We start from the raw sequence: 26405 nt of genomic DNA, 5'->3' as shown, positions 1-26405 counted from the left end.
TTATTTTTTTTTTTGCAGAACTGATAAACTTAATTCTATTTCGATGATTTTAACCAATTTCTTCAATTAAATGTAAGTAAGTAGCGGAATATATTAATTTAAAGATAAGACGGGACGTATTGATATAGTCTTTAAACTTTTAATTCTTGATATTATATCAAGAATTTAAAACATGCAACAAAAGAAAACGTACATTTTTCACATTTTTATAACTTATATTCTCAAATTAACAATGAATGTGTGACGCCATAATTGTGTCATGAATATACGCTTACATATATCTCTTGTTTTTTCTTTATTATTCTTCCGCAAGATGAAAGGTAAAGGTAGAACACTTAATGTAAACGAAAACAAAACATGCCAATGTGCATCACAAGAGTCATTTTAATATTTGATACTTAAGAAGATTCGTTCTTAAGTAATAAGTCTTATAAAGTTTATAAGTGTTTCATTACTTTTTTTGGCAAAATTATTATTTATTGTTAAACTATAATATACAAAATCTTTTACAAGATCTTTACAAGATCTTTACAAGATCTTTTTTCAATTAAACAGCAATTATATTTTTAACTCTAAAATTCGAGCTGAATCTGAAATCTTTTTTAATGTATTATATATTATTTATTATATATTATGTAACTCGAGAACTGCGATATAAAACGTATCTGATATTTGCTTGATATTTAAATAATTAATCATAAGCTACATTCCAGCATTTCTCAGAAATATTACGACATCTCATACAGGATTGATGCACAAAGAATAATTGAATATTCCTATTTTTAACGTGCAAGACGTACATTATTGCATCATTAGCATACATCAGTCCGTGCGTCAATGGCGACAAATATGGACCGTCTATAATGTAATGAGATAATGATGCGATATCTCATCGCCGACAACGCCCATCAGAAGTATATATTGACACATTTGTTGTTACATAGATTGGGGCACATACAGCGACTTATTCTTGTTGCGTACACATTATGCTTACTTTGTGAATTTTCTTTCACATTAAACGCTTTTACTGTCAATCTTGCGAAATGGCAATATATGATAAAAAAAGAATAGCGAAGATGTATGCGCAATAAAATTCAATTATAAAGTTGTTAATTAAGATAAAAAATGACTTTAATGAAATTTGTTGAATGTTATAATAATAATAATAATAATAATAATAATAATAATAATAATAATAATACAAAAATTTAATTTTAATTAATGTCAATCATTTCAAAAATAACGTTCTTCTTTGCTATTAATTTTATAAAAATTAAAATTAAACATATTTTCGAATACAAGTAAAAATGTATAACGTTATCAAAATATAAAAAAATTTTTGTAATTAAAATAAAGCGGGTTTTGTATTTGAAAAAGACGATCAATACTCTCAAGATAGCATACATCTTCGCTTTTTTTAGCAAAACTTTGTCTTGCGAAAGCAGACTATCGCGTTATGATTCTTAACGTCTTAATTCCATATTTAGCTTTCGGTTTATTATTTCATGCCAATAATATGCATTTTGTCTGTTGCTAAACGTAAAATAAAAAGCACGTTTTATACATATTCCGATATTTACAAAGATAAAAATTATAATTTAAAAAAGTTAAATAACTATTAAATAAAAATGAAATAACTATTTTCAAAGATAATGAGCTGTAACGTGTTTACCAATATATAGATATAAAGATAAAAATTATGAAAAAAATTAAATACCTATTAAATAAAAATAAAATAACTATTTTCAAAAATAATGAGCTGTAACGCGTGTTTACCAATATATAGATATTGGACTAATTATTTATGTGTCATTTGCCTATTTTCTTACACTTCTACTGCTTTCTCAAAAATCAACTCTATGTTGTAGATTGTGTGTGTGTGTAAAAATTATAATAAACAGCGGTATAAAATTTAATTTAGAACACGAAACATTCTCTAAACCTTAGATGAATATTGCAATAATACGGAAGAAATAAAAGAATTCTTGAAACTTTTAAATAGTAACTTTTTAGATACAAGTAAGATTTATTCTTCATTTGTATGTTTCTCTTTTGACCTCGCGAGCAAGCAATGTCTCCAATTTCACTTCCATTCGCAAATATTTTCTCAAGATTCAAGAGTTTTCTCAAGATTCATGAGTTAAACAGAAATACATTAAAAAAAAAAAATGTATTTCCAATGACGCGTGAATTCTTTTATTAATATACAATATTTTTAAGAAGATAGTAATAATAATAGTAATAGTTTAACTGAAACAATTTCTCTTTGTGAAGAAAGAGAAATAAAAGATAAAAAAAATAATATTGTTTTACAAAACTTTATATTAAAATTTTTAAATCAATCTCATTTTACATTTTCATTTTTTTTTATTGGAAATCGTATTTTTTTCGATTACATCACAAATTCAAAGGTAACTTGTCTATATACGTACGTAAAGTAACCATTTTCTTAATAAAAATATGAGAACATTAATATAAATAGCATAAAATAAATTAGCATAAAATTCTGAAATATAAAATGAAACTTTTTCCATTATTACTCCGACTCGAGCAGAACAACGGAGCCATAAAATTCATACAGAAGATAACTGCTACTTAAGATAAATATGTTTGCTAGGAATACATATAAGTGCAGTATACACGAATATTACGGAAAGAAACAAAACGCGACATTATAGATTCAATTAAGAGATTCGGCTTATCTCACGGCTTCTCGTCATTGGGTCTTCATCATCGTCTTTCAAGTCACAGTATTAATATAGACGGACATCCTTCGCGTGGCAGATAAAGACTCTCGCGGGGTATACCTAACAAACGCCAATGACACGCTGGTGGTATCGGACGCTTTTCTGGGGAAGATGCAACGATAAGCGTTCGTTCGAGATATAAATCGGCGCGATATATAATACGCATCGGAATAACGAGCGAGCCAAAGAAAGCGCGACGCGACGCGGTGCGGAGCACGTTTTACTTTTCGGTTTTTATCTCGTGACAGTCAACTAGCGCGTTTGTGATAATCGCGGGCCAGTGATTTCTTCTAAGGATTTTTCCCTTTCTCTTTCTCTTCAATCCCGTTTCACGATGACGATGGGCACCACCACGACGACGTGCGTTAACGACGTGACGTTGAAACCCTTTCTCATTACCTTATCGGATAAAAAAAAGCGCACGTCACAAGTGTTGAATAATTCTGTCTCTTTTAGCGATGGAAAAAAACGCTTTCAGTTTCTAGTCATTTTGTGCGGTGAGTATACTAATAAATATAATCTTTGCGCGGAATTTATATAAGATCTTCTGAACTTCTCGGTACCGGCACGTATTTTTGATATGTTGGCCCGTATTTCTGGCATGTATCTACTAACGTGATACGTTCTTGGCAGAAGCACTTAAATTATCATATCCATCAAAACAATGTTTACAAAACAAACATAAATGATTATTCCTTATTTCTTTAAAAATAAACTATATTAAAGATAAGTTATGACGAGTAAAGATCATGTTAAATAGCTTCAATTATAAACACTCTATTATAAGCATAAATGATAAAGAATTCATGCTGATTATTCATGCTGAAGAATGGAAAGGTAGCTTTATCTTTTTATAAGTAATATGGATTATACTCTATTATACTCGCAATAGAGTTTATTTTTAACCGTCAAATTAGAGCTTCATTAAAAGAGATTAATCGTGCCGTGATGCGCGAAAATTGTTCAACTAAAAACCGGAATTGTTCTTCGAGATTCTTCTTGAAATAAAAACTACACATTTTCGTAAAATTCGAGAAATATTATAGCTATATAGTCAACAGTGTATTTTACATTAAATTTTTATTTCGAAATATGTGGACTTTTCACTTAATTGGAGATAAGACCAAATCACATGACAACTTTCAGCTAAATTAATGTTATACTTGTCCTTCTATTTTTTAATATAAAATTATAAAATTAAATGCAATTTATTATGTGTTATTTCTTATTAGATAAAACATTATTTTAATACTTTAACTAATAGTAATAATTAGATATTATATATTATAATCAAAATGCTGTGTTACATACCGTATAAGATAATGTTTTCTTATCAGAAACCTCGAAATAGTTTTAAGTGTTTCGAGCAAAAATTAACAAAATTATTTTTATAGATTTCATTTAATTGTAGTAAAGAAATATTTAAAAAAAATATTTAAATATTAATAGGAACTTTAATATGTAAAAAAAATTTTAATAAAATATTATATAATTAACGCTGTAATTTAACTGTATTATCGATAATAAATAGTCTGATCATCATGAAGAAAAATTGATAAAATATCGATATAAATATATATATAAATGTATAATAATTAATACTGTAATTCAACCGTCAGACTGTTGATAATAAATAATCTGATTGTCATAAAAAGATAATTCGGTATCACATGTGTCAAGAACTTTAATAAATAATCTCTCTTTCGCGCAAATACTAAAATATTTCACACTAAAAAAAAAATAAAGAATTATTAACTGCAAAATTGTCAGCATATCTAAATATAAAACTCGTATTTTCCAAGATTAATTAATCAAATTAAGATAAAAAAAAAATTTAATAAATTTCATAGAGAGGTATAAATTTAACACTGCATTTCTTGCTCATGCTGTAAAATTAGGAATCATGTGAAGAATATAAATTTAGAGAATTTATTTATAAGAATATAAATTTTATCCCTCCTCACCATAATGACTATCCAAAAAAACTTGACCGTTTAACCAAGATCAATGTACTGCTTCTTTCGTTTCGTTGCATAACACATGTGTGTAGCCGACAGATTGTCTCGTGCTGCACGATATCGATATTATCTAAAGAAACGATTTCAAACATGCCTACGACTGAATCAGCAACTTATCTATATGTAACATTTGTCTTGAGAAAGTTATGATTCTCGAGAAGTCATAGCTGATTTTTACACAAAAATTTCTTTACTGCAGATAAATAAATTAACGAAGTTTTATTCCTTCAAAACTTTTTTAATCAATTTATTAACCATAAATATTATTATTATTATGTAATATGCAAAATAATCTTTTCTAAAATTTTTATAGAAATTATTCAGCATATGTTCAACACATTTTATTTTAACGAATAAAATATAATATCATTAATTTAAAATTAGATAATTTTTTTAGAACATATTGTGGCGATTACATCGTCACAACTCTCACGGCCACACGTTTTTCGTTCGGCAACATTCAGTCAAATAATCATCATTTATTAAATATATGCGAATGCGAAAGGCATTCCATGAATCAATATCCGATCGAGCTCGAAATTAATTCATTTCTTCAATTGTAATTTCTTGTAATTTGGCTAGGAACGATAATTATATTTCGCGACTGTATTGTCAGGCGGTTATAAAGTAGAATTTCGAGACGTTGAAAAACATGTAAAGCATTTAACGAATATGAAAAATAAAAACAATAGACAGCAGTAATAATAAACAGATTCTCCTTTGAAACGATATTTGTCTGTAAGATATTTGTTATTTAGAATGAACAATTCGAATATATGACAAAGAATTTCGAAGAAGGGCAGAGAGAAAAGAGAGCTGATACGGATAACAGACAAAAGAATTCGATCGACGAACACCGACGAGACCAGACCTGTATCGAGAAATACCGAATAAAAAGACACGTTATTGAATTTGACTTTATTCCTTCTCACTCGCACCGCCATATTTTCATAATTTTAAATTATTATCAATGGTCATCTCCCTTTCAACCTGACAATTATTTCGCGTATTTTCAGCAACAAGAGCAATTTTCTTAAATTGAAAAAGCTCCTCCTTCGATGATGAGAATATATATTTTTTTATTTTCAGCTGCGCTAGGTGGTATGCAGGCTGGTATAACACTTGGTTGGACGTCGCCGATTCTACCGTATCTCACGTCATCAGAATCCTTCCTTCCGGAACTCGTCGAAGGTCAGATCTCCTGGATAACGTCCTTGCTGGCATTGGGTGCAATTGCGGGTGCTGTGCCGGCCGGCAAGATCGCCGATCGAATCGGTCGGAAGTGGGCCATCCTCTTGACAGCTATACCGTTCGCCACGTGCTGGGTCGCTTTACTCACGACCGGGAACATTATCAGTATGTACGCTGCTCGATTCATTGGCGGAATCGGTGCCGGGGCGGCCTGCGTTCTCGTACCGGTCTATGCCGGTGAGATCGCCCAAGCATCGATCCGCGGTGCTCTGGGTGCCTTCTTTCCCCTGCTCTTCTCCTCGGGAATCTTGTTTTCGTATGTGGCGGGTGCATATTGCTCCTATGTGATCTTCAATGCCGCCTGTTGTGCCATTCTGGTACCCTTCGTCTTGGGCGTGCTCTTTATGCCAGAATCGCCGATGTGGCTGGTTCAAAAGGATCGTAAGGCTCAAGCCGCCAAGGTGCTAACGATCTTGCGAGGGCCGCATTACGATATCGCAGGTGAGATAGCCGTTCTCCAGGATGACGTCGATAGGATGACGAACGCGTCAGGCGGATTCAAAGATCTCGTTGGGACCAAAGCGGGACGTAAAGCTGCAATTACCTGCGTGGGACTCATGTGCTTCCAGCAACTATGTGGCGTGGATGCGGTTCTATTTTACACAGTCAACATCTTTCAGGCGGCGAACAGCACAATCGATCCTTTTCTAGCGACCATTATCATCGGACTCACCGAAGTCGTGATGACAATATTTGTGGCTACCGTAATCGACAGGTCAGAACATTTTAGCATGATATATCTTTCGCAAATAAATTTAGAATTTCTTTAAATATCTTCAAAAAATTAATGCAGTCTTTACGGTTAATAAAATATTCAGAGATTCCATTCATTCTCCTTTTTTCCTTCTTATCTCCTTATATTGAGTTAATTTTAATTTACTTTGGTTTCACAAACTTTGATTTTTAAAGTTTTAAACAAGAAACACAACGCGTTAATATTATGTGTAATTAAAATCGATCCCGTGTCTTCTTTCTTCAGATTTGGCCGAAAGCCGCTCCTGGTAATATCCGGAACGATGATGACCATTTGTCTAAGCGTCCTGGGTTACTATTTCAGATTGAAAGACGGAGGAAGTGACGTGAGCACCTTTGGGTGGTTGCCACTGACCAGCCTCGCTCTCTTTAACATTGTCTTCTCGATCGGTTACGGGTCCGTGCCGTTCACGGTAATAAGCGAGATATTTCCGCCGGAAACCAAGGGTGTTGCCAGCAGTATGTCCATCGTAGTGCACTGGAGCCTGGTGTTCGTCGTCACTAAACTGTTTCCGACCATGGAAGACAGGATGGGACAGGCCGCGACCTTCTGGACATTCTCATGCTTCACCGCCGCGTCCGCGATTTTCGCATACTTTGTAGTGCCAGAAACAAAGGGCAAAACGTTGCAGGAGATACAGACTAAGCTTAAACGAAGACAAAAGTCGAAAACGAAGTATCAGGTTGAACCAGTCTGAAAATTCTGGCATTCTGCGTTCACCTTGTCGCACTTTTGCAACGCCGAGATTAGGAATGATGGTCGGTGGAGGTCGAAACGCTAAAGTCCTAAGAAGGCCGAAGAAGAGGGGGACATATCTTACATTTCTTTTTTTATAAAGACATATTTATGATAAGAAAATACTGGATGAGTTTGTGGAGTTTCCTTTTCTTTTTTTACATGTAATTATCGTATAAAGAATGATTGCCGAGTATTGTAAATATTTATATGTATATATCTGTGCAATAATTTCATATGAATATATATTTGAATATATATTTGAAATATCAAACTTGTATGGAAAATGAAATACAAATATCAGATATTTTTATAGAAATCTTATTTCTCAATTATTTCATAAAAATTAATCCGAATAATTCGTAACGCTATTTGTATCCCACATTTTCCTCAAAAATATTTCGCCACTTTTAAAACAAAATCATTAAAACAAAATGTGTCAAACATGATGAATTAGCTATTTAAAAAAAAAAAAACATTTCGAGTATTTTATGTATATAGTATCATTATCTTTTTCATAAATAACAAAAATTTATGTTATTTATAAACGATATTATCGACAAACTAACGTTCGATGTAAAGTGAATTCCATCCACTGGGTGTCACGCGTTACACGTTTATCACGAGAAATACAAATATGTTAAGAAATAAAGAGAAACAAATAAAAAGAAAGAAATAAAAACATATTTCTTCCCACGTTCGTGGGAAGAAAATGGTTGAGCTATCTCTATATTTTCTTTTAATTTTTTTTTCCGGTTTTACAAAATTTTGGATTTTACAACAAACGATAATGCAAACCCCTTTCCAACAGTGCGTAGTCTTTCTTATCGAGCCACGATAAAAGTGAATAAATAAATTTTACATCTGTTGAATTCGAAGAGGCAATGCTGCATTGCGATATCGCTAATTTCATTAGGTATCTATATTAGTTTTATATGTGTAAGTTCTTTTTATGTGTGCTTAATTTTATAAATAATTTTGAAAACGCACATCCGCAATCCTCTCTTTTTTTAAATTAATTTATAATCTATCACTCCTCTATTTCTTCGAGGCATAAATATAGAAAAAAATGAAAATTAATGTCGTTAAACAAGTTGCTATGAATTTTTTTTAAGCTATCATTTTTTCTTTTGCGGTCACTACTTGTCATTGCTTGTTTGCAACGGTACAACATCCCCTGCAAGTACCGCGTAACTTTCAACTGATAAAGCAATTCGGTCGCCGGTAGAGATGTTGCATTAAATTTCACAATGGAGAGATTACTGATTTGAGTCAGGGATCAAGTCAGCACAACTTATGACGATATGAAAGCTCAAGAAGCTCTATTCTCTACGTTCTTTGCATGCTTACAGCAACGTCCCGTTCGCGATGTAATAGCATGTACTTTGTATTTAATACTAGTTTTAACACGCTTACGTTGCCTCACTTGACGCAAATCGTATATTTCTATTCTCTTCTCGATTATTGAGAAACGAAATAAATTATAATCTTTTCAAAATTTACGTAGCGCATTGAAAAATTGCATATGCAAAATCTATCTACTTTTTCCATCAAATCAAAGTAAATGTTTTTTTAAAATTTCATCGCGTAATGTTTCTTTTACATTTCCTTAATTTTTGATGTTTGACAATTTGATAATTACGCGTTGAATATTAAAATCTTGTTTAAACAAAACTCTAGTTTTATTTTTAAAAAATTTTGATTTTTTGACGTTTTGGATTCCAGATTTTTAATTAAAAGCCACGTTATCAAGACATTTAATATTCAAAATTTTAAAGATTATGGAAAGAGAAAATTGTGCAAATAAATCTCTGTACAGAAAAAGATATTCAGTTTTCAGCAAAGAATTATTACTTTACCAAACACATTTATTACTGTGCATACTCGCGTAGACTCGTACGTTTTCGCGAAATAATCGGTAAAAAAAAGTATAAGTTAACAATTCGCGCGTTACGTAAGATTAATAGTCGGCACGCTCCCAGTGGAAAGAATGCGGAATCCCTCATGAAAACACAAATAAATGAGCAGGCATCAGCACTTGCCGGGAGATGAGAAGTTCGCGGCGCTATAAATCCTAAGTAGGACTCGGTTTCCGGAGGTTTGAACAACTTATCCTTCATAAGTCCCGTTGATGACGCTCCACATTGTGGAGTTTCGTCCCCTTTCCGCTGTCTCTGAAGACTATTATGGCACGGGAGGACACGAGAAACGGATAAAAGAGAAGTTGTAATCACAAACTGTAAGAGTTGGACACATAAGAATGGATGTAAAAGCAATATCCGGCACATCCGCCTCTGTGTCCCATTAACGATGAGCTTTTTTATTGTTGTTATAAAAATGCTTCGATCATCAAGTAATATTTATCGGGAAAAAGATGTGTGTGATTTGTCAGAGAGTTCTTTTATGTGCCATAATTTTCTACATTTTCTACATGATTCAAGAATATTTTTTTCTTTGCTTGAATATCAGTGACAAACTGTAAATATCTTTTTGATATATGTCTTTTTTTTAAATATATTATAAACTTGATTTGGTAAATATTATAAACTTTCTATCCTCATTAAAAATTCTTAATTCAAAAAAACTTTTATGGCTATATATAAAAAGTTTTATTTGATTATTACGTAACGCGATGCATCTGAGTTATGTAAAATTATTTTATAAAATCAATCAATAGTTATAATCTAAATTAATAGAACATAGGCGACATTTACGTCGTTCTTATTTCAAACCTCTGCTATTCCGTGTTCATAAACGCGTTTTGTCCTCGATCTAAATTCCGTTGAATACTAAACCAAGGGCAAGATGTATTTCACAATTCACGGTTGCTGCAAGTGCATTTCACACAAATGGAAAATCGTAAACAATATTAGTTACACACACGTCGCGAAGGCGATGCATCGCCCCGTGGCTTATCTTACCTCTCAGTAGCTTATCTTATAAGAAATATTACGAAGCATCATGCCGTAGGTTTTGTAGAAACTATGCGTCAAGATGCATATTCAGGCGCAGCTGTTGCACGTAATCTTCTCTAGCATCAAGACGAAGCTGAGGTTTTCCCGATCCACGTCTCGCAAGAATGACGAGCCTCTTTAGCGAAAATAATAAAGATATATTTACGTTCGAATAATACATCAATTTTAATTTTAGAAGTGCTATCGTTGTTGCAAATTGATACAAGGGTAGCCTAATGTTTCAAATTATCTCTGATATGAATCGAAACATTCAGAGAGAAATTGTACAAAAATGGATGTGGCATACCATGAATGTGATTACATACTAATTGTTTGTAGTGCGCAACAGCTGCACTTGATTACGAGAATTCGTAATAATTGCGAATTACTACAATGTGTTGCTTGTTATGTATCACCTATCCTCAGAATTAATATATGTTATTTTCAAGAAGTACAAAATATCCATGTGGAATTACGATGCCACAATGGTCGCGAATCTTTTAATGACTCGCTATTAATTGTTATGAAGAACCTGACAATTAAATAAACTTCAGTAAATTTCAATGTGGATCGCATCCTGCAGAAATCATTGCAGTTATCCGGCTCAATTTCAATTATCCGACATGGCCCTTAAGCTGAAGGGGAAGCTTATTACAAGATTGCTCGTGCTACGAAAGTACTTTTACCTTATACTCGTGGGAATGTATGTTCGGATACTTTTCGAGAGAGTAATGTACTACCCAATAAGTTCTGGAATTCACATGGCACAGTCTAAGAGTGAGTCGTATATCCAAAACCATATATTCGCCAATCGCAAGTATATTATTAGTTACAAAGAGGATGCACGCGTTTCACCTGTCTCTATAATTAACCATTATTATCACGTACTACCTTTGAGATCCAACGCAATCTCGCAATATCGTGCGATAAACGACGAGCAAAACGAATAGCACCGATAATATCGCGATAATAAAATATACGCCGTAAATTTTCCGTCTCGAACTATTATCGTTAACGCAATCTGCTTAGACAAGAAAATCACGTCTAGTTTAAGGGACCAGATGGAGTCCGGTACAAAATAGCATCTCATATATTATCGATGTGCTTAAGATTCTCCTTGCATGCATGGGTCATACTTTATCCATCATACATATTTAATGTCACTTTAATCGCCGGATTTATATTCCTCGGATATCGCGTAACGTCGCGGATCGATTAGCTCTGTTTTAATTCAGAATACGGATAATCATTTAATAGAAGGAAATTCCTGTAATGGAATTCCCGAAAAGACAGAAGGAAACCTACCGACAGAGATCGTTTATATTCCTTGTCCTTTGTGAAATTAATCCTAACAAATTGCTTGTTACTTACGACGCCAACTAAGTCGCTGTTAAAATATAGACAGAAGTATATTTGTGAAAGAACTTAAATATAACTTAGTTGTAAAATTCTTATTAAATAATTAATAGCATTAAGTATTCACATTAGTGAAACGGTAATACTAATAAAGCTTTGCTGTTTATTTACGCCCCCCCAAAGCTCAATTGATTAAAATTTTCTCATATTTAATTTTATTTACTGATCCGATGATTTCTATTTAAATTTTTAAATTTTTAAATTTTTGTTAAAATATCTTTTTTTATTTATGAAATTTCAGTTTCTGATTTTTTAATATTTAATTTTTAAATATTTTTACGATATAATTTTATAATATTCGTAACATTGATGATACTATTGCATCGCGATAAAATGATACAGTTCCTTACTTCATTTGATGTACTTGCTACCTTACTTTATTTAATTACATTCTTGTTTAACTTTCCGTCAAGATAAAATCATGGTTTAAATTAAGCGATGATTTATTTCGAACACTTTATCTAAAAGTTTATTATGGATATTAAATAAAACTAAAAACGGTTCTCAACTTACTCAATCTAATAAAATTATAATTGCATAAATTTAAAAAAAGTAAAAGTTTAAATATTATCATGTAATATTACAGTTTCTCGTTATCGGTATAAGAAATCCACTTAAATTTTTCGTCAAGAGAAACTCGAAATATAATCAGAATAATCAAGAGTCTTGTTTAAAGTATCGATTTCCGTAGTTTTCGAGAAGACGCTTAAAAGAAAGACACTTAAAAATCTTGATAGCAGTATCAAGATATCGTCAGAATGTCCATATTTCGATTTATACAATCCGTGATAAGACGCCCGCTTAAATTTAATCGCCAAGAACTCGTCAGCAAATCGATTCACAATCCCCAGCTAAACTATAGATTCTATCGATCTCGTTAAACGGAAATCCGTTGGCCGTGCGCCGTTATCGCAAAATCCCTTCGTATCGCGAAAACGATAATCGCGTAAGGAGAATTACGTGCCGCTTGCGGAAGAGGGAGAATCGTTTTCACTGTTTCGCGCATTAACCCGGTTCTCATCTAGCAGAATCTGGTGTCGATTGACGGATTAATTACAACGCGTGTCCTGCCGAACGAGGGGTACCGTTCGCCCGGTCGTTCCGCCTTGTTTACCGTATTCTGCTCGCCACGACTTCCACCATCACCACCACCGCCAACATCGCCACCGCCACCGTCACTGCCACCACCTGCAGGGGGGTTGGCTGCGCTCGTTGTGGATCCACGGGTGGGGGTTAGCGTCAGTGGGTATTCGTGCAGGTACGCGGTACCCCCCGCGACCATCGCCGCCGCCGCCGCCACTACCACCACCACCACCACTACCACCACCACCACTACCACCACCACCACCAGCAACGGCCACTAACAACCACACCACCATTTCCGCGACCATCCCTTACCACCCTCTCGTTCTCTCACCACGTTTTCGCGCGTGTGTACATGCCTCGAGGTCCTATCGTTACGTGTGTATACGCACGCACACGGCCACGCCGACAAGGAGATTCCGTGTGGCCGGCGGCTTGGTTCTCCGGCTCGGCTTGGTTCGATACGCGCGCGCGCGCACGGTACCGATGAGGGTTCGGTGCCGACAGTGCCGCCACAGCTCTCGGAAGAGACGCCCGTGATTTTGCACCCCCGCTCGAGCAGAATTTACTGGACTATACGACGAGGGTGCACCACGGCTTTTTTTCTCTCTCTCTCTCTTCTCTCTCTTTCTTTTCACCTGTCTCTTTCCTATCCTTCTATCTATCTTTCTTTCTCGCTCGGTCCTTCCCTTTTCTTTCTTTCCCACGAACGTTCTTCTCTCTCGATCACGGACTGTCTCTCTTTTTCGCTTCCGGTTTTTCTCTTCATCATCGTCCTCATCATCGTTGTGCCCCTCGCTCGGTCGTCCGTTCGCGTCGCGACGACTACCTTACCTCGACGGATGACGAATGACGAGTGAGTGCTGACTGTGGGGGATATCGCGGAGCCGACCGCGTTGGTCTTACCGCTAATCCCCTAACGTCTGTCTCGTGGTAGTGGGTGCTGATGATGATAGTGGTACGCTAATACGAGCCGATCACGCTGTTCCGCGAGAGCGCGATTGTGTGTAGGCGGACGCGCCTTCCCTCCCATCCTTTCCCCCGCCAGTGTATAGCTTGACGAACAGGCTAATCGCGCCTGACCGCTTAGTCACCGACAGTTCATTCTCGAGGCCCTCGAGATCCTCTTCGCGTGATCCCGCCGGAACGCGAGCCACAAACGTTGAGAGGGTCGGGGTGATCGACCGGCAGTCGACGACGCTTCGTGCGTTTCCGACGTGCACTTATCCAAATTTCATCCTCGTGCGAAACAGAAGTAAATGGGAGACGATCGTGAAGGGATAAAGAAACGAACGCACGTATCCGCGTTTTCGAACTGTCGATCAAGCTATCGATCGAGGACCTGCGAGGATCAACGCCCCTCGCGGGACGTTTCGTCCCCGTGCGATACATGACGAGCTGCAGTACGATTTACACGACAGTTTACGCGCCACCAGTGACGTGGCTGATGATCGATGATCGGCGCGAGTCGTGAAGGCTCACGTGGTCGACTTTCACTCGCTGCCGCACGCATATATTTATGATGAAATTCACCTGGACTGTCGGCGAAACGACTCGGAGTTCCAAGGGCTGGTAGATGCGACCGGTCGATCGTTTATAGTAGGTAGTACCATGACACTCGGCAGCCGCCGACATTCGGAGTGAGCTATGTACAGGCACGGACTCCTTGACCTCTTAAACCGCGACACGACATGAGGAGTATACCACGCGAGTATGTGTAAACCGCTCTCGACAATGCGGCGAGGGTGACTCGGTGTAACTCGAGGGGACTAGCGATCGAACTTTCTGTGATTTCGAGAGAGATTCGTCATTCGGCTCGAAAAGCATCGTCGAATCGTGCCTTGCACCGTCGTAAACCGCGACACGGTATAATCACCGTTGTAATTTGTCAGCACGCGTCATCGTTTTCAACAAGCGAGATCACTAGAAACTTCAAAGTGCAGGAAGCAGCAAGTTGTGAGCAGACAAGAAGTCTCCGTCGCCCATCCATCACATGCGAACAACACGCTCTCCGGCGTTTTTCGTTATTGGTCGTCAATAGAAACTTGTGTCGGATATTGTCTATTTATCCGTAATTTTTTTCATAAATCATTCTAAAATATCGAGAAATAAATCATCGCATAGTACAATTTTGCAACATAGTGCATCGATATACGAATCTGAGGTTGCTATCTTTTGTATTGTAAATTTTCAGCTTCGACTCGCGTGATTCCATACATCCTAAAAAAGAGAGAAGCACGATTTCTATATTCAAAAAAATGTTTTCAAATGTGAATTTCACGAGTGTTAATTAAAAGTGTAATCATACGCAATGTGAAGTTTGAAAAAAAAAAAAAAGATGTTTCACGCGAGCTTTCACTGCGAGCTAGCACTGCGGCAGAAGTTAACGACGTTCCGAAATAGCCTAGATGCAATCGCAGTGATCGAAGTAAAACGATATAAACCGTTGAGATAGGAAAAGAGAAATCAGCGGCACATAACTGGCAGCGCGATATATCGCATTGTAATCTCTAATGCTTCAAAGTCCTGTTGGTTGGATCGATCGATAACAACGTGAGGGATATCGATCGGCAGCAATCGAGCACCGAGACGATCTAGCCGTAGTATGAGGCCGACGAAAGTAGTACAAAATCGAAAGGGATGATCGAGCAAAGGTCCCAATGACATCTCGGCGGGGCGGGAGCGAGGGGTATAAAAGTCCTCCCAGCCCTCCGAGCAGCGGTTCGGAGGACAATGGTTTCACAAACCGACCCCGGGTGGCCGGACTCTACGTGAAGAATTTGAGCAGAGAGGAGTTAGATGAATTGGCCAAGGAGGGAATTTACGGGCCTACCGGGAACCCAAACGACCGACCCAGAGACAGCGGTAGTCAGAGGAGTCTCAATATTCCAGGTAGCAGCAGGGACTTGGACGGTCAGGATCATCTCAGAGGAGTGACTTCCAGGACACCTCAACCACCGAGAAGATCCGGTATCGCAGGTAGATTCCGAGAGCCCTGTGGCGGGTTATCGGAGAACTTAGCGCGAAGGGATCACCATGGTTCGCTTCCAATGGAAAGAGGTTGGCCGAGGCGACCGGAGGATCGTCATGGACAAGCCTCGTCGGAGAGGTCCGTCCGAGGATCCTCCGAGTTTCCTGCTAGCTGGAGAGAACCCTTCGTGCGACCTGGCATGTCACCGAGAGGAAGTGCCATTGACGTGCGGATTACTAGTGAGGACTCCAAAGTGGCGGCTGGACCGCGTCGCTTCGGAGAAGCTCCAAGGCGTCCCGAAGCACCTTTGCCCCGCATCCCATCGACGGGATCTGGCGGGGACCAAGGACCGTCGAAAAAATCGCCGCCATCATACGTGGGTCCAAGTCCGCCTAAGTATACCGAGTACGAGCAACCGAATTTGCGGATGTCAAAAATTGATTCCAAAACTGCGACAAAAGTCTACCAAACCAGCGACAAGGAACGGCCAAGCTCACCATCGTTGAAAGGGGATAAGGAGGATCTAGAAACGGTCGCCAAATCGAGAGACTCGCGCGATGACGCAGACAAGGCAGACAGAGTTTCGAGTCCGGAAAAGCCGACTTCACCGGAGTCTAAAAAGAGCGAATCCCCGCCGACGAAGAGAATCGGTTCCAGGACGCAGGATAGCACGAGATTGCGGCCGCCGTTAGCTGGAACCGCCGGTACCTCCGCCGATTCTGGCACTGGTGATTCCGGAAGTGCGGAGATCCAGACGGACGTCATGACACCACAGACCGCGTCGAATGACATTCTCGACGTCAGGGAGTCCAAGATCGAAAGCAAGTCGCCTGGTGCGAGGACTCCCGGAAACAAGAGTGGCAAGCAAACGGTCAAGCCGTTCACGAAGGAGAGCAGGTTGGAGAACAAGACTGTGCAATTAGTGCGTGACTATGGCTTTCAACCAAAGAAAAAAATGTCGGTGGAGGATGGTGCGGTACTGCCAAACAAATTCGAACCGTTTCCGAACGAATTCTACGGCAAGCCATTGGAGGAGATCGACAATTTTATCTACGACGAGGTGAATTGATATTGAATTTTGTAAATATATTTTATCTTTAATTCTTCATCTCTCTGACTCATAAAACAATAAGAAACAATAATTTCCTTCTTAAAATATTTAATGCTTGCGATATAGAGAAAACTGAAAAGTGATTCAATATTGGTTTCTTTAAATTAAAAAGAAGTTTATGTAATTTCAGCAAAATAAGAGCGATTTCATTTAAATGTAACTGTTTGTCAGCTTATTAGCCATATCTTAAATTCACAAAGTCTCGGAGAGAAATATTAAAAGGCCACGCAATTGAGGATCGTTATAACAAGATGGCGCGATGCAATTTCAACGAGTATTTCCAATTTCACCGATTGTTGCCAAGAGAATAATAAATATCGGACATCGGATATAAATATCGGGCAAACGTACGCGATTTTCGTTTCTGTAAATAAATTTCTTCTGATAAAGCGCATAAGACAAAGGTGACGGGAAAAATGGTAGACGACAATTAAAAAAAAATAAAAAATAAAAAAAAAGATGAAAGAAGGAAAGAGAATATGTTCGAAATGTGTATGTGTGCGCAGACGAAAGGGGGCAGAGAAAAGAGTCGGGAGAAAGACAAAAGCTTAAAAGAGGATGGATGGTGAGAGGTCGGCAGTAGTGAAAGAATGAAGTGGTGAGGAGATAGAAAGCAAGAGAGAGCGAATCGTCGGAAGTGAGAAAAGTTGAGAAAGAAAAATGGGAAGGTTGGCGCGAAGAAGGAGACGGAGAAGATTAGGCGAATTTGCGTGTGTCCGTGTACTATATATCTATTTATATTAAAAATCGATCGACCGCGACTATTCGTGACCTGTTCTCAAGTAAGGAACTCCTGTCGGATCTGCGGGAGATTATATGGGTCGCAACACGTCGGATTTTCTTAACTATTCTCGTTCCTCCTTTGTTACGAGGTTCTTATTTATTAATAAAAAAAAAAAAAATTACCATATGGTGCAAAATGTTTGGAATTTTATTAAACGACTTTCAGAATTTCCGAGGTGTTCTATATTCAGATCTCTCGCTCAGCGCCAGTCAACGAGAACGCTTCACGTTATTGAGATATTAAACGCGGAATGTGAGTTTAATGTGGTGCTGGTATGCAATCTTTTACATCTTAATCTTTTGATCAGGTTCAAACAAACGACATAAAAATAAAATATTATATTCTAACATTTGTACTTATCATAAATAATGTTAAAAAGTGATGAGAACGATATATTATAAATGAACGAGTAATGCAATTTGCAAGGGCATTGCTTAAAGATTGAAAAATACGAATCTAGATAGAGCAAAAAGAATCTAACTCTTTGTTGTGCGATCTATTTTTCAAACTTTAAAGCAAAAAAATACCGACAGGAGAAGAAACAAATCGTTACATCTTTGCTCGTGATAATTTGAAAAGAGAAAACTTTTGCAATTTGTCTATCGGAATAACGTAAAAATCGTGCTAATGTAACTTCCATTACATGCCTGATCATAAATTGTAATGGAGAGTACGCGCGTGAGCGTACTGAATTTTATTTATGATGCTAAAATAGCAGCTTCAACATAACCAAAACGAAAAACCTCAAACTTCGTTAATCTCATTAAATTCTCTTTATATAAAGCATTATGAGTATAAATCATTCATTATACGTATTCTTTTAAATAACACGATAAAACACACAGTTAGCCAATAATATATGATTTAACTTAAGCAATATATTACTGACAAATATAAAAAATAATAGAGAAATATAATTATTAAACGATTGGTATTATATAACGATGAAGATCACGTAATTTTCTCCATTTCTTTTATTTCTTTTCGAAACTTTAATTTTAATCTGTTTTTAATTTTTGCTTCAAGAAACGTAATGTCAATAATACATATTAATTTTTTCAACCGAGTTAATTGTCTTGAAAAGCTGTTATAAAATTCTTATACTTTTTTCTTTGTTTATTAAGTGTAATTTATTACGTATAAAATTTTAATGAAACTCTTTGATAAAATCATCTCCCTTTTTTGCTACAAAGATAACTCCTCCGGAGGGATGTAATTATAAAGACATTTAAAAAATTTCTCCTTCAAGATTACAAATAGACGACAGAAGTACTGTAACAAATCATGTTAACATAATTTCAATTATACTTTATCATTCTCTCATAAATCATCGTAACGTTTGTATGCGTTTATCCACGGTACTCGAGTTCGATACCGTCAAGAGGAAAAATCTTTAAGCTTCAGTAAGCTCGTTAGGTTCTTTATGCAGGAGAGCAATGAATCTTTCTTGAACGACTGGCGAGTTGTTATTGCTCTCCTCTTACGTTCGCTTTTTTAAAATGAAAGGGGCGAGCATCGTCATATTTCTTTCGCGTTATTCCTGTCGCGGACAGAGCAAAAATTGCCGGTCCATCGGGCGAGTTAATGTATCTTTAATATCGCGAGGTGCGGGGTCGGAGAGAATAAAACGTTCGGCAAGAATAGGAAAGCATTATTTATCGAATGCAACGCTTCGCTACCCTTAATGAGTTATCGCGCTCTTTGGCATTGCGATCCTCACGGCGGGGAAAATCCCTCGGTTTTGGCCGATATCATCATCATTATCAAGTTTTATTTCGACTTCTCTAAAGCACAAGTATAGTAAACTAGTTTGTGATTATGTTAATATTTTTGTGGACATTTTTCATTATATAATATACAAACCTTATGTAATATAACAGATCGCAAAAACGCGTCTCGCAATCTCGATGGTAGAAAGATAACACGAGATATTGATCTTCATGTACAATTGTTGAGGTCTATAAGACGATTGAAATAAACGCAAATATCTCCATATTATCGTTACAATTTGATTTGATTAATCGCTCGTTTTATTTATTTGCAATTTTCGCGATGACAGATTGTTAGACAAATATGGAAATTTTCAATAAATACATATTCCAGATATTTGGTGACGAATTTAAAATAGAAAGAAGAATTTAAAATGATTTAAACGAGGAAAACTCACATGGATTATCCGAGAAAAATAATGATAGAATCTTTTTTATTAAAAATGAGAAAAAAGTAACTCGGACTGACATGAGATCCGCTTTCTAAAACCTCTGTTACATTTCGATTATGTCTCTTTTCTAAGGACATTTTGGAGAATGAAAATTTTTCCAGCTGAATGCAAATGAGAATGCTGTTAATATAATTGTCTCCCGGAGAAATGTGAGATATTTTTCATGAAGCTTTCAATATCTCGTCTTCAATTCAACATTCCATAGGCGGATCACGTATGCGACACTTGATCCATGACATTTTCATCGTCTGTCTACCGTGTACATACGCAATTGATAATTCGGCAAGAAAGAAATACGGCATAACCGATAAGAATATCGACTCGCTATCATCTGTATTGAAATCCAAGAACTCTAGGTTCAGGACAAATATAATTTTATATATATATATATATATATATATATATATATATAAAACTATATATATTTGCCCTATATTATTAAACGATTTATTCTTTACAATATTTATCCATATTCATGATATTCACAAAAATTTTGGTACAAATCTTCAATTAAATAGAAAATACAAAAAAGTTCTTATTTACTTTTTATTTATCAAAGAAATAATACTTTCAAAAAATCTTTTTTACATTTATATTATTAATTATATAAATAAAATTAACTTTACAGTTCGCTAATCTTTGAATTAGTTTAAAGTGGATCTTATTATAATAAAGTTTTACTTGGTGCTTGGTTACCGAGACATTTAATATCGTAAGTTAAAAGCTAATAGTAAAGTAAGAATCTTCAATAAAAATAAGATAAAAATAAAACACCTCAAAAAAGTCAATGAACATATGATTTGTAAGTCAAGCAAACTTGTTAACAAATAAAAAGAAGTAATTGTTAGATGATATCGATGAAGATTCATCACGTAATTTTTTCTATTTCCTTAATTCCTTCTCGAAATTATCTTGACCCATTTCGTTCAAACTTCACGACTTCTCAGAAATCGGAAACCTATAGCTACTGTCGCTAATTCAATGCTGTAATTTTCGCGAATCCGCAGTTAACTTCGATACTGGATTAACTACTTTCGTATGAGTATTCGATTCATTGTGCGATGAATAATTCTATCTTAAACCAGAACTTTAGTCGAATTCGATACGTCCTCGAAATATAATGCGTCCAATAAGAGGGAGCATAATGGAATATTGCAAAAATTTTGACACAAAAATATATCATGTGTATGGAAATCACGATAGCATTCCGTTAATTCAATTTTTATCAATCCTATTATTCAAGTCGATTTTGCTAAATACAGAAAATCAACTTGTTACATTTTCAAATTGATACGATTTAAAATTTTCTTGATAAACTCGTTTATAATTATATTTCTAGTCATCAAATCTGTAATCAATTTTCTATCAAATTACTTCACGTGATTATTTAAATCTTTAATAAAGCTTCTCTCAGTGTAAAATTCAGTGTAAAATTCGTTCAGAAATAAAAGAAAAATTTAGTTAGTTTAGTTATTTTCTACAGATTTAGTTTTCCAATTTAATAGTGCATCAATGTTAATTCCATGATGTATCAGAAGAAATAACGCCAATGTTAGGAATTATTTCTTCTGTTAATTAAGGAATTTAAATCAACATCATCGAAAAACCTGAAAAAATCTTTTTTTCTTAATGACAAACTGATTTTAACTGATTTTAATTGCTTTTCACGCGTTAGAAGCGATTGTAAAAAGCTTAAATCAAATTAATATCAAATATTATATACTAGATGTGATATCCCGCGACACAAAGTCGCGTAAAATATCGATGATAAATAAAACATCAAGGTCATTTAAACCTATGAAAGCTACGATACCCGTTGCCGTTTGCCCCGTCGCTACATTTAATTTCCACGAGACACGTGATCACGCGAGCCCTTTGGCGCAACCTCACCTTAAGCGGTAACGAAATTCGTACAATGGCGACAAGGAAGGTGGTTCGGTCATTTTGCTTATCCCTTCCTATTCCTTTCTTCAAAAACGTGACGCATGAAAGGAAAATATGCTGATCCTAGTGAATGATAAGAAAACTCAGAGTCGTTCGTTAACCGAAGTATTCGTTGATAGAAACTGAAAAGAAGACTTATCAACTTGCCAGGCAAAAATTTCAAATTCATTAACATTCTTTCATATTCTTATTTACATAATTTTATTTATGATTCATTCAAGTTAATAGTTTATAATTACATTAAATACATAGATAATCCTTTGTTCATGATAAAAAATAACAAACTAAATTGACTTTAAAAACATAAAAACAATTTGTATTTTTTCTGTGAAATCCGAAATTCTCTTCTTCTTTTCTATTATATATTTTTTTTCAATAATTAATTGATGAATGACCAAAGTCATTATTTAAATTTTTCATTAAAATTCATGAATAAGAATTAGAAGAGTAAATTGGAATATACATATTATTTATATTCATTTTACTTGATCTCGAATAGATAAAACATGTGAGTAAATCTTGGAAGGATTCTACAACTATTAATTTTATACAGCAAGATGGTATTTATCTCTATACTATAACAATTACTCGGTGAAAATCGATAGAATTTTATGGCATGCTAAAGAGAAACGATAGGAATCTCTTTAATCTGGTCGAACAACGATAAAGTTAAACACGCTTCTGATAATTTCTTTCTCCAGCGATAAACTATCGTTCATCATATTTCCGTTAATGCCGCTAGATCCAACCGCATTTGTCTTTGTCATAGATACTCTTTTCTTGAACTCAGGCGCGATATTTCCAGACGTAACAATCCGGGAAATGAATACCGTCAGGTCAGAGCCGGACAATTAAAGTAGGCCGCATTTCCGTTTAAATTAAAATTAATCGGCCGCAGTATGAACTTTGTTTCTCATTGCGGTTAACTGTTCATGACACCTGACATTTGGGCTTTACGAGATTCGCGGTGTGTAAGCGGTGTGTAAGCGAGCTCCAAATATCATTGCCTTGAAAAAAAAAAAGAGAAGGGTTATTATTATTTTATTCTTTCAACACACTGTATTATTACGTTGACCGTCATACTGCAATAGATCCAAATCAGAGGCATTTTCTCTTCTCTTTTTTCATTTTTACTTAGAAACCGTTTCCTATTACATTATAAAACTCATTTTGCTATAAATTATTATTTAAAACTAATATGTAATTAATTATATTTCTTTCTGTTTATTTTAAGACTATATGTAGATTTTTACACAACATAACATATCTATTATTTTAACAATTTTATGAATTCTGCTTAAATATCTAATTAATTTTTCTTTAAAAAATTTGTAGCAAAATTTAAATTAAAAATATATTTAACAGTGTAGATCAATACGTAGCGACGAATTAAATTTTAGAAAAACCGTGTCAGTTAATTTTACGTAAACTATTTTTTGACAGAAAGGGAACAAAATTTGGAGTCTCATTGCTAACAAAAAAAGCGTTTAAGATTAAGAAATGGAACGAAAATCTGGCATATTTTAAATTCATCAGTCCGAAAAAGCGAGTACTCTATATAACGGCGTAGACCGAATTACGATAGCGGCAGGTTCGCACTATTATTTCATAATTTATATTAGCATTGCGGTCCGTTTCTCACAAATCGATAAATGGCACTCCTGAAGACATTTTAAGCGCTTAGCGCAGTGACGCGGCTATGAAGAAGTACATTTTCGCTGCAAAGTGCGTCACCGATGATGCACAGAATTAGTAGCGGAATTTATCACTAGCGCGGCATCTGCACGCGATACAAACTATCGATAACTTATCCACATGCCACGGCAAAGTGTGTCATAGGAATATGCGGTTAACGTGATAAAACACGAAGTTGTAATTTCGTGGCATTTCTCAGATACGCGACCATGGCACTTTTCATAATTTTTATCGATGTCGGTCTAATGTCGGCCTAAAAATATCTGTTTATCAATAATCTAATTTCTAAAATTTCTATATTAAGCGGAATTATTAAGCCTAAAAGATAACATAAATTAACAAGCCTAAAAGATAAGAAAAAAAAAAGTATTTTTTCTATTCTTTATAGGAAGTCATGGATATATGTTTGTTTAATTATAATAAAATATTTTTTCAAAGTTTGTTTATAATATAAACACACACATATATATATATATATATATATATATATATATATATATATACACAATATTGATACACAATCCAATAAAAAATTTTTTAATATAGCTAGAGATATTTCAGCAATTAAATTTTATATAAATAAATGTTTGCTATAGAATTTATTTGAAATTCTTTTTTTTATTTATAGAATAAGAATATTCAGAACAAGAATTTAAATATTTTTATATATTTCTAACATAAAACTTGTTCACGATAAAAATGTTCAATAATTTAAAAATTCTTTTTTTATTATGTCATTATATAATGAAACAATAATGAAACATTAACTATATATTATTAAGTAAATTTAGCGAAATTCTTTCTCGAGTCGTAGAATAATATTAATAACGGATTTTATTTTTTATAAAAATAATGTGTGTTCGCGAAACATTTTTATAAAGCTACGCAATATTTCATTCAATACAAAGAAAACAAAAATTTTTTTAATTCGCTATTAATTTTATAAGCCACACGCATATATCGATCTACTAAGTTTTTCCAAGTGAATAAGTGTGAAAAAGTATATTATATAAGAAAGTTACATAATCTCATTGCCATCTACAGTATAATTTATATTCGTACAGTATGCGCATATACTCTATATATGTGGTAATAGTTATAGTAAAGTTCATTAAAAAATTAAATAGGAGAAACTTTTGCCTAGAACTTTTACCTTTAGAAACTTAACACGTAAGACGCTTTTAAATTTTCAATCAAACCTATAATTCAGAGGGATATTAACATAATTTCTCTCTAAATGTTGCATTTCTATAATGTAATGATTTCTGAAAGTTTCTCATCTAAATAAATCTACAAGATATAAATGCATTTCTTCTTTGTCAATATTTGATTGCATACAATCTTTCTTAATATTCCTTAAATTTTAAAATTAAGTGTCTTGAAAAACATTCTTGCTGAGAAGAGATTCTATTGGAATTAATTATTTAAGTTTTTGTTAAAACAAAATTCGTATAATATTAGTCAAATAATATACAAGATGTAATACTATTTTTTAAAGAAATATTTCGCAAAAAATTTTTACAAAAATTTTTCTAATTAACGGATAACTCATAAAATTCAAACAACTAGCATTACATTCTGTCGGATGCAAATTTATCCGAGATAAGTTAAAATGTGAATATTTAAGACGAGTCAGCTAAAAAAGAAAAATAAGCACAGCAGACAAAAGAAGCGTACGGAAAAGCATAGACCCCTTTCCTTCTCTGCGAAAAGGAAAAAGAGAAGGAATACGACAAGAACAGAAACTTCCATCACCCTTTTGTTCTCTTTTCTTCTTTCTCTCTCCGACTCACCGTTTTCTTCTCTTCGGAACGTATAATTCACCGCGCCGACACGATAACAGAAAATGCTGTACGGAATAGTCCCTGCGTAAAATGGCGTTTAAAATATTGCCGTGAACTCCGAAAATCGAATTATTCGACCGCTCGTAACAATTTGTTATTTTCTCTTCTCTATCTAATCTTCATTATCTTATTACGAAATAAAGGATTAACAAAAGGAATTCATAGAGTATAGAAACAAGCATTGACAATAAATTTTAATTTAATTGCATTTAATGCTTTGGAAAAACAAACATCTCAAAGAAAATAAACGATTGTATGTGCATGCTTTTCATCTTTAAAATGAAGATGAGGTATTGAGAAATTATGAAATTATCGAACCAATCATATTCTCACTCTATGTCGCATAAGTGATATGTTAATTAAATTGCTCGGAAAATCGAGAATTGTAGTTAAATCATGTGATTAATTGCGCCGTAAATAATAATATTGACGTCAATGAACGGAAGAAACGTCGATCGTTTTTGAGTGATATTCAATCATCGTGCGGACAGTTGTATCCATCAGATTACGTAAATCTGTCAATTATGTTAACGGATGGATTGTCAATTATAGGATGGGCGTTTACTATTATTGGAGTTAATTGTAACTCTCGATTTATACACTTAACTGATATGATCAAACACAACATAATTTTGCGCTATATAATATATAATTAAGCGATATTCTCGTGAAAAATCCAATAAAATGGCATATCGCTTCTTTTAAAAAAGTGTTGTTACAATTTTCAATAGATTGTTATATTAGCGTTTCTTAAAAATTTAATAAGACATTTTATTTTTGTGCTTCAAATTTTCCAGAAAATTCTCTTTCTTTCTTCATATCATTAATAAATAAAGCCATAAAAATAGATTAATCCTCGAAATTTAGGAAAAAGAAT

General features: G+C 34.7%; 3 protein-coding genes across 9 annotated transcripts in view; 2 read left to right on the top strand and 1 right to left on the bottom strand.

The window, feature by feature from the left end:
- The window catches only part of pyd (zonula occludens-like protein polychaetoid), a 62469-nt gene that overhangs the window by 22421 nt on the left and 13643 nt on the right, over window positions 1–26405 (bottom strand). The window contains exon 1 of one of the 3 annotated variants that reach the window (XM_089073033.1): window positions 12990–13480. The exons of 1 other annotated variant lie outside the window; for it this stretch is intronic. In XM_089073033.1, coding sequence (XP_088929159.1) covers window positions 12990–13157 — 168 coding nt within the window. In that variant the 5' untranslated portion in view covers window positions 13158–13480. Of the gene's footprint in view, window positions 1–12989; window positions 13481–26405 lie in introns of those variants that run through there. One more of the 3 variants, XM_089073031.1, reaches the window with a different exon arrangement.
- On the top strand, window positions 45–7824 carry LOC105424881 (facilitated trehalose transporter Tret1-like). The gene is made up of 3 exons (XM_011635364.3): window positions 45–3244; window positions 5855–6731; window positions 6996–7824. The coding sequence occupies exons 1-3, from the start codon at window positions 3082–3084 to the stop codon at window positions 7465–7467; spliced, it is 1512 nt and encodes a 503-aa protein (XP_011633666.2). The 5' UTR covers window positions 45–3081; the 3' UTR covers window positions 7468–7824.
- The window catches only part of LOC105424883 (Na channel protein 60E), an 82752-nt gene continuing 70449 nt past the window's right edge, over window positions 14103–26405 (top strand). For all 5 annotated transcript variants that reach the window (XR_016138401.1, XR_967577.3, XR_003096628.2 and 2 more), the window contains exon 1: window positions 14103–16989. Coding sequence is in view for 1 of the 5 variants with exons in the window: in XM_011635366.3 (XP_011633668.2) it covers window positions 15619–16989 (1371 nt within the window). In the remaining 4 variants the exon portion in view is untranslated. The remainder of the gene's footprint in view (window positions 16990–26405) is intronic.

The sequence above is a fragment of the Pogonomyrmex barbatus genome, unplaced genomic scaffold, assembly GCF_055798465.1.
Source record: "Pogonomyrmex barbatus isolate J1 unplaced genomic scaffold, ASM5579846v1 scaffold14, whole genome shotgun sequence".
NCBI classification, from domain to species: Eukaryota; Metazoa; Arthropoda; class Insecta; order Hymenoptera; family Formicidae; genus Pogonomyrmex; species Pogonomyrmex barbatus.
This window is presented reverse-complemented; position numbering and strand designations above follow the sequence as displayed.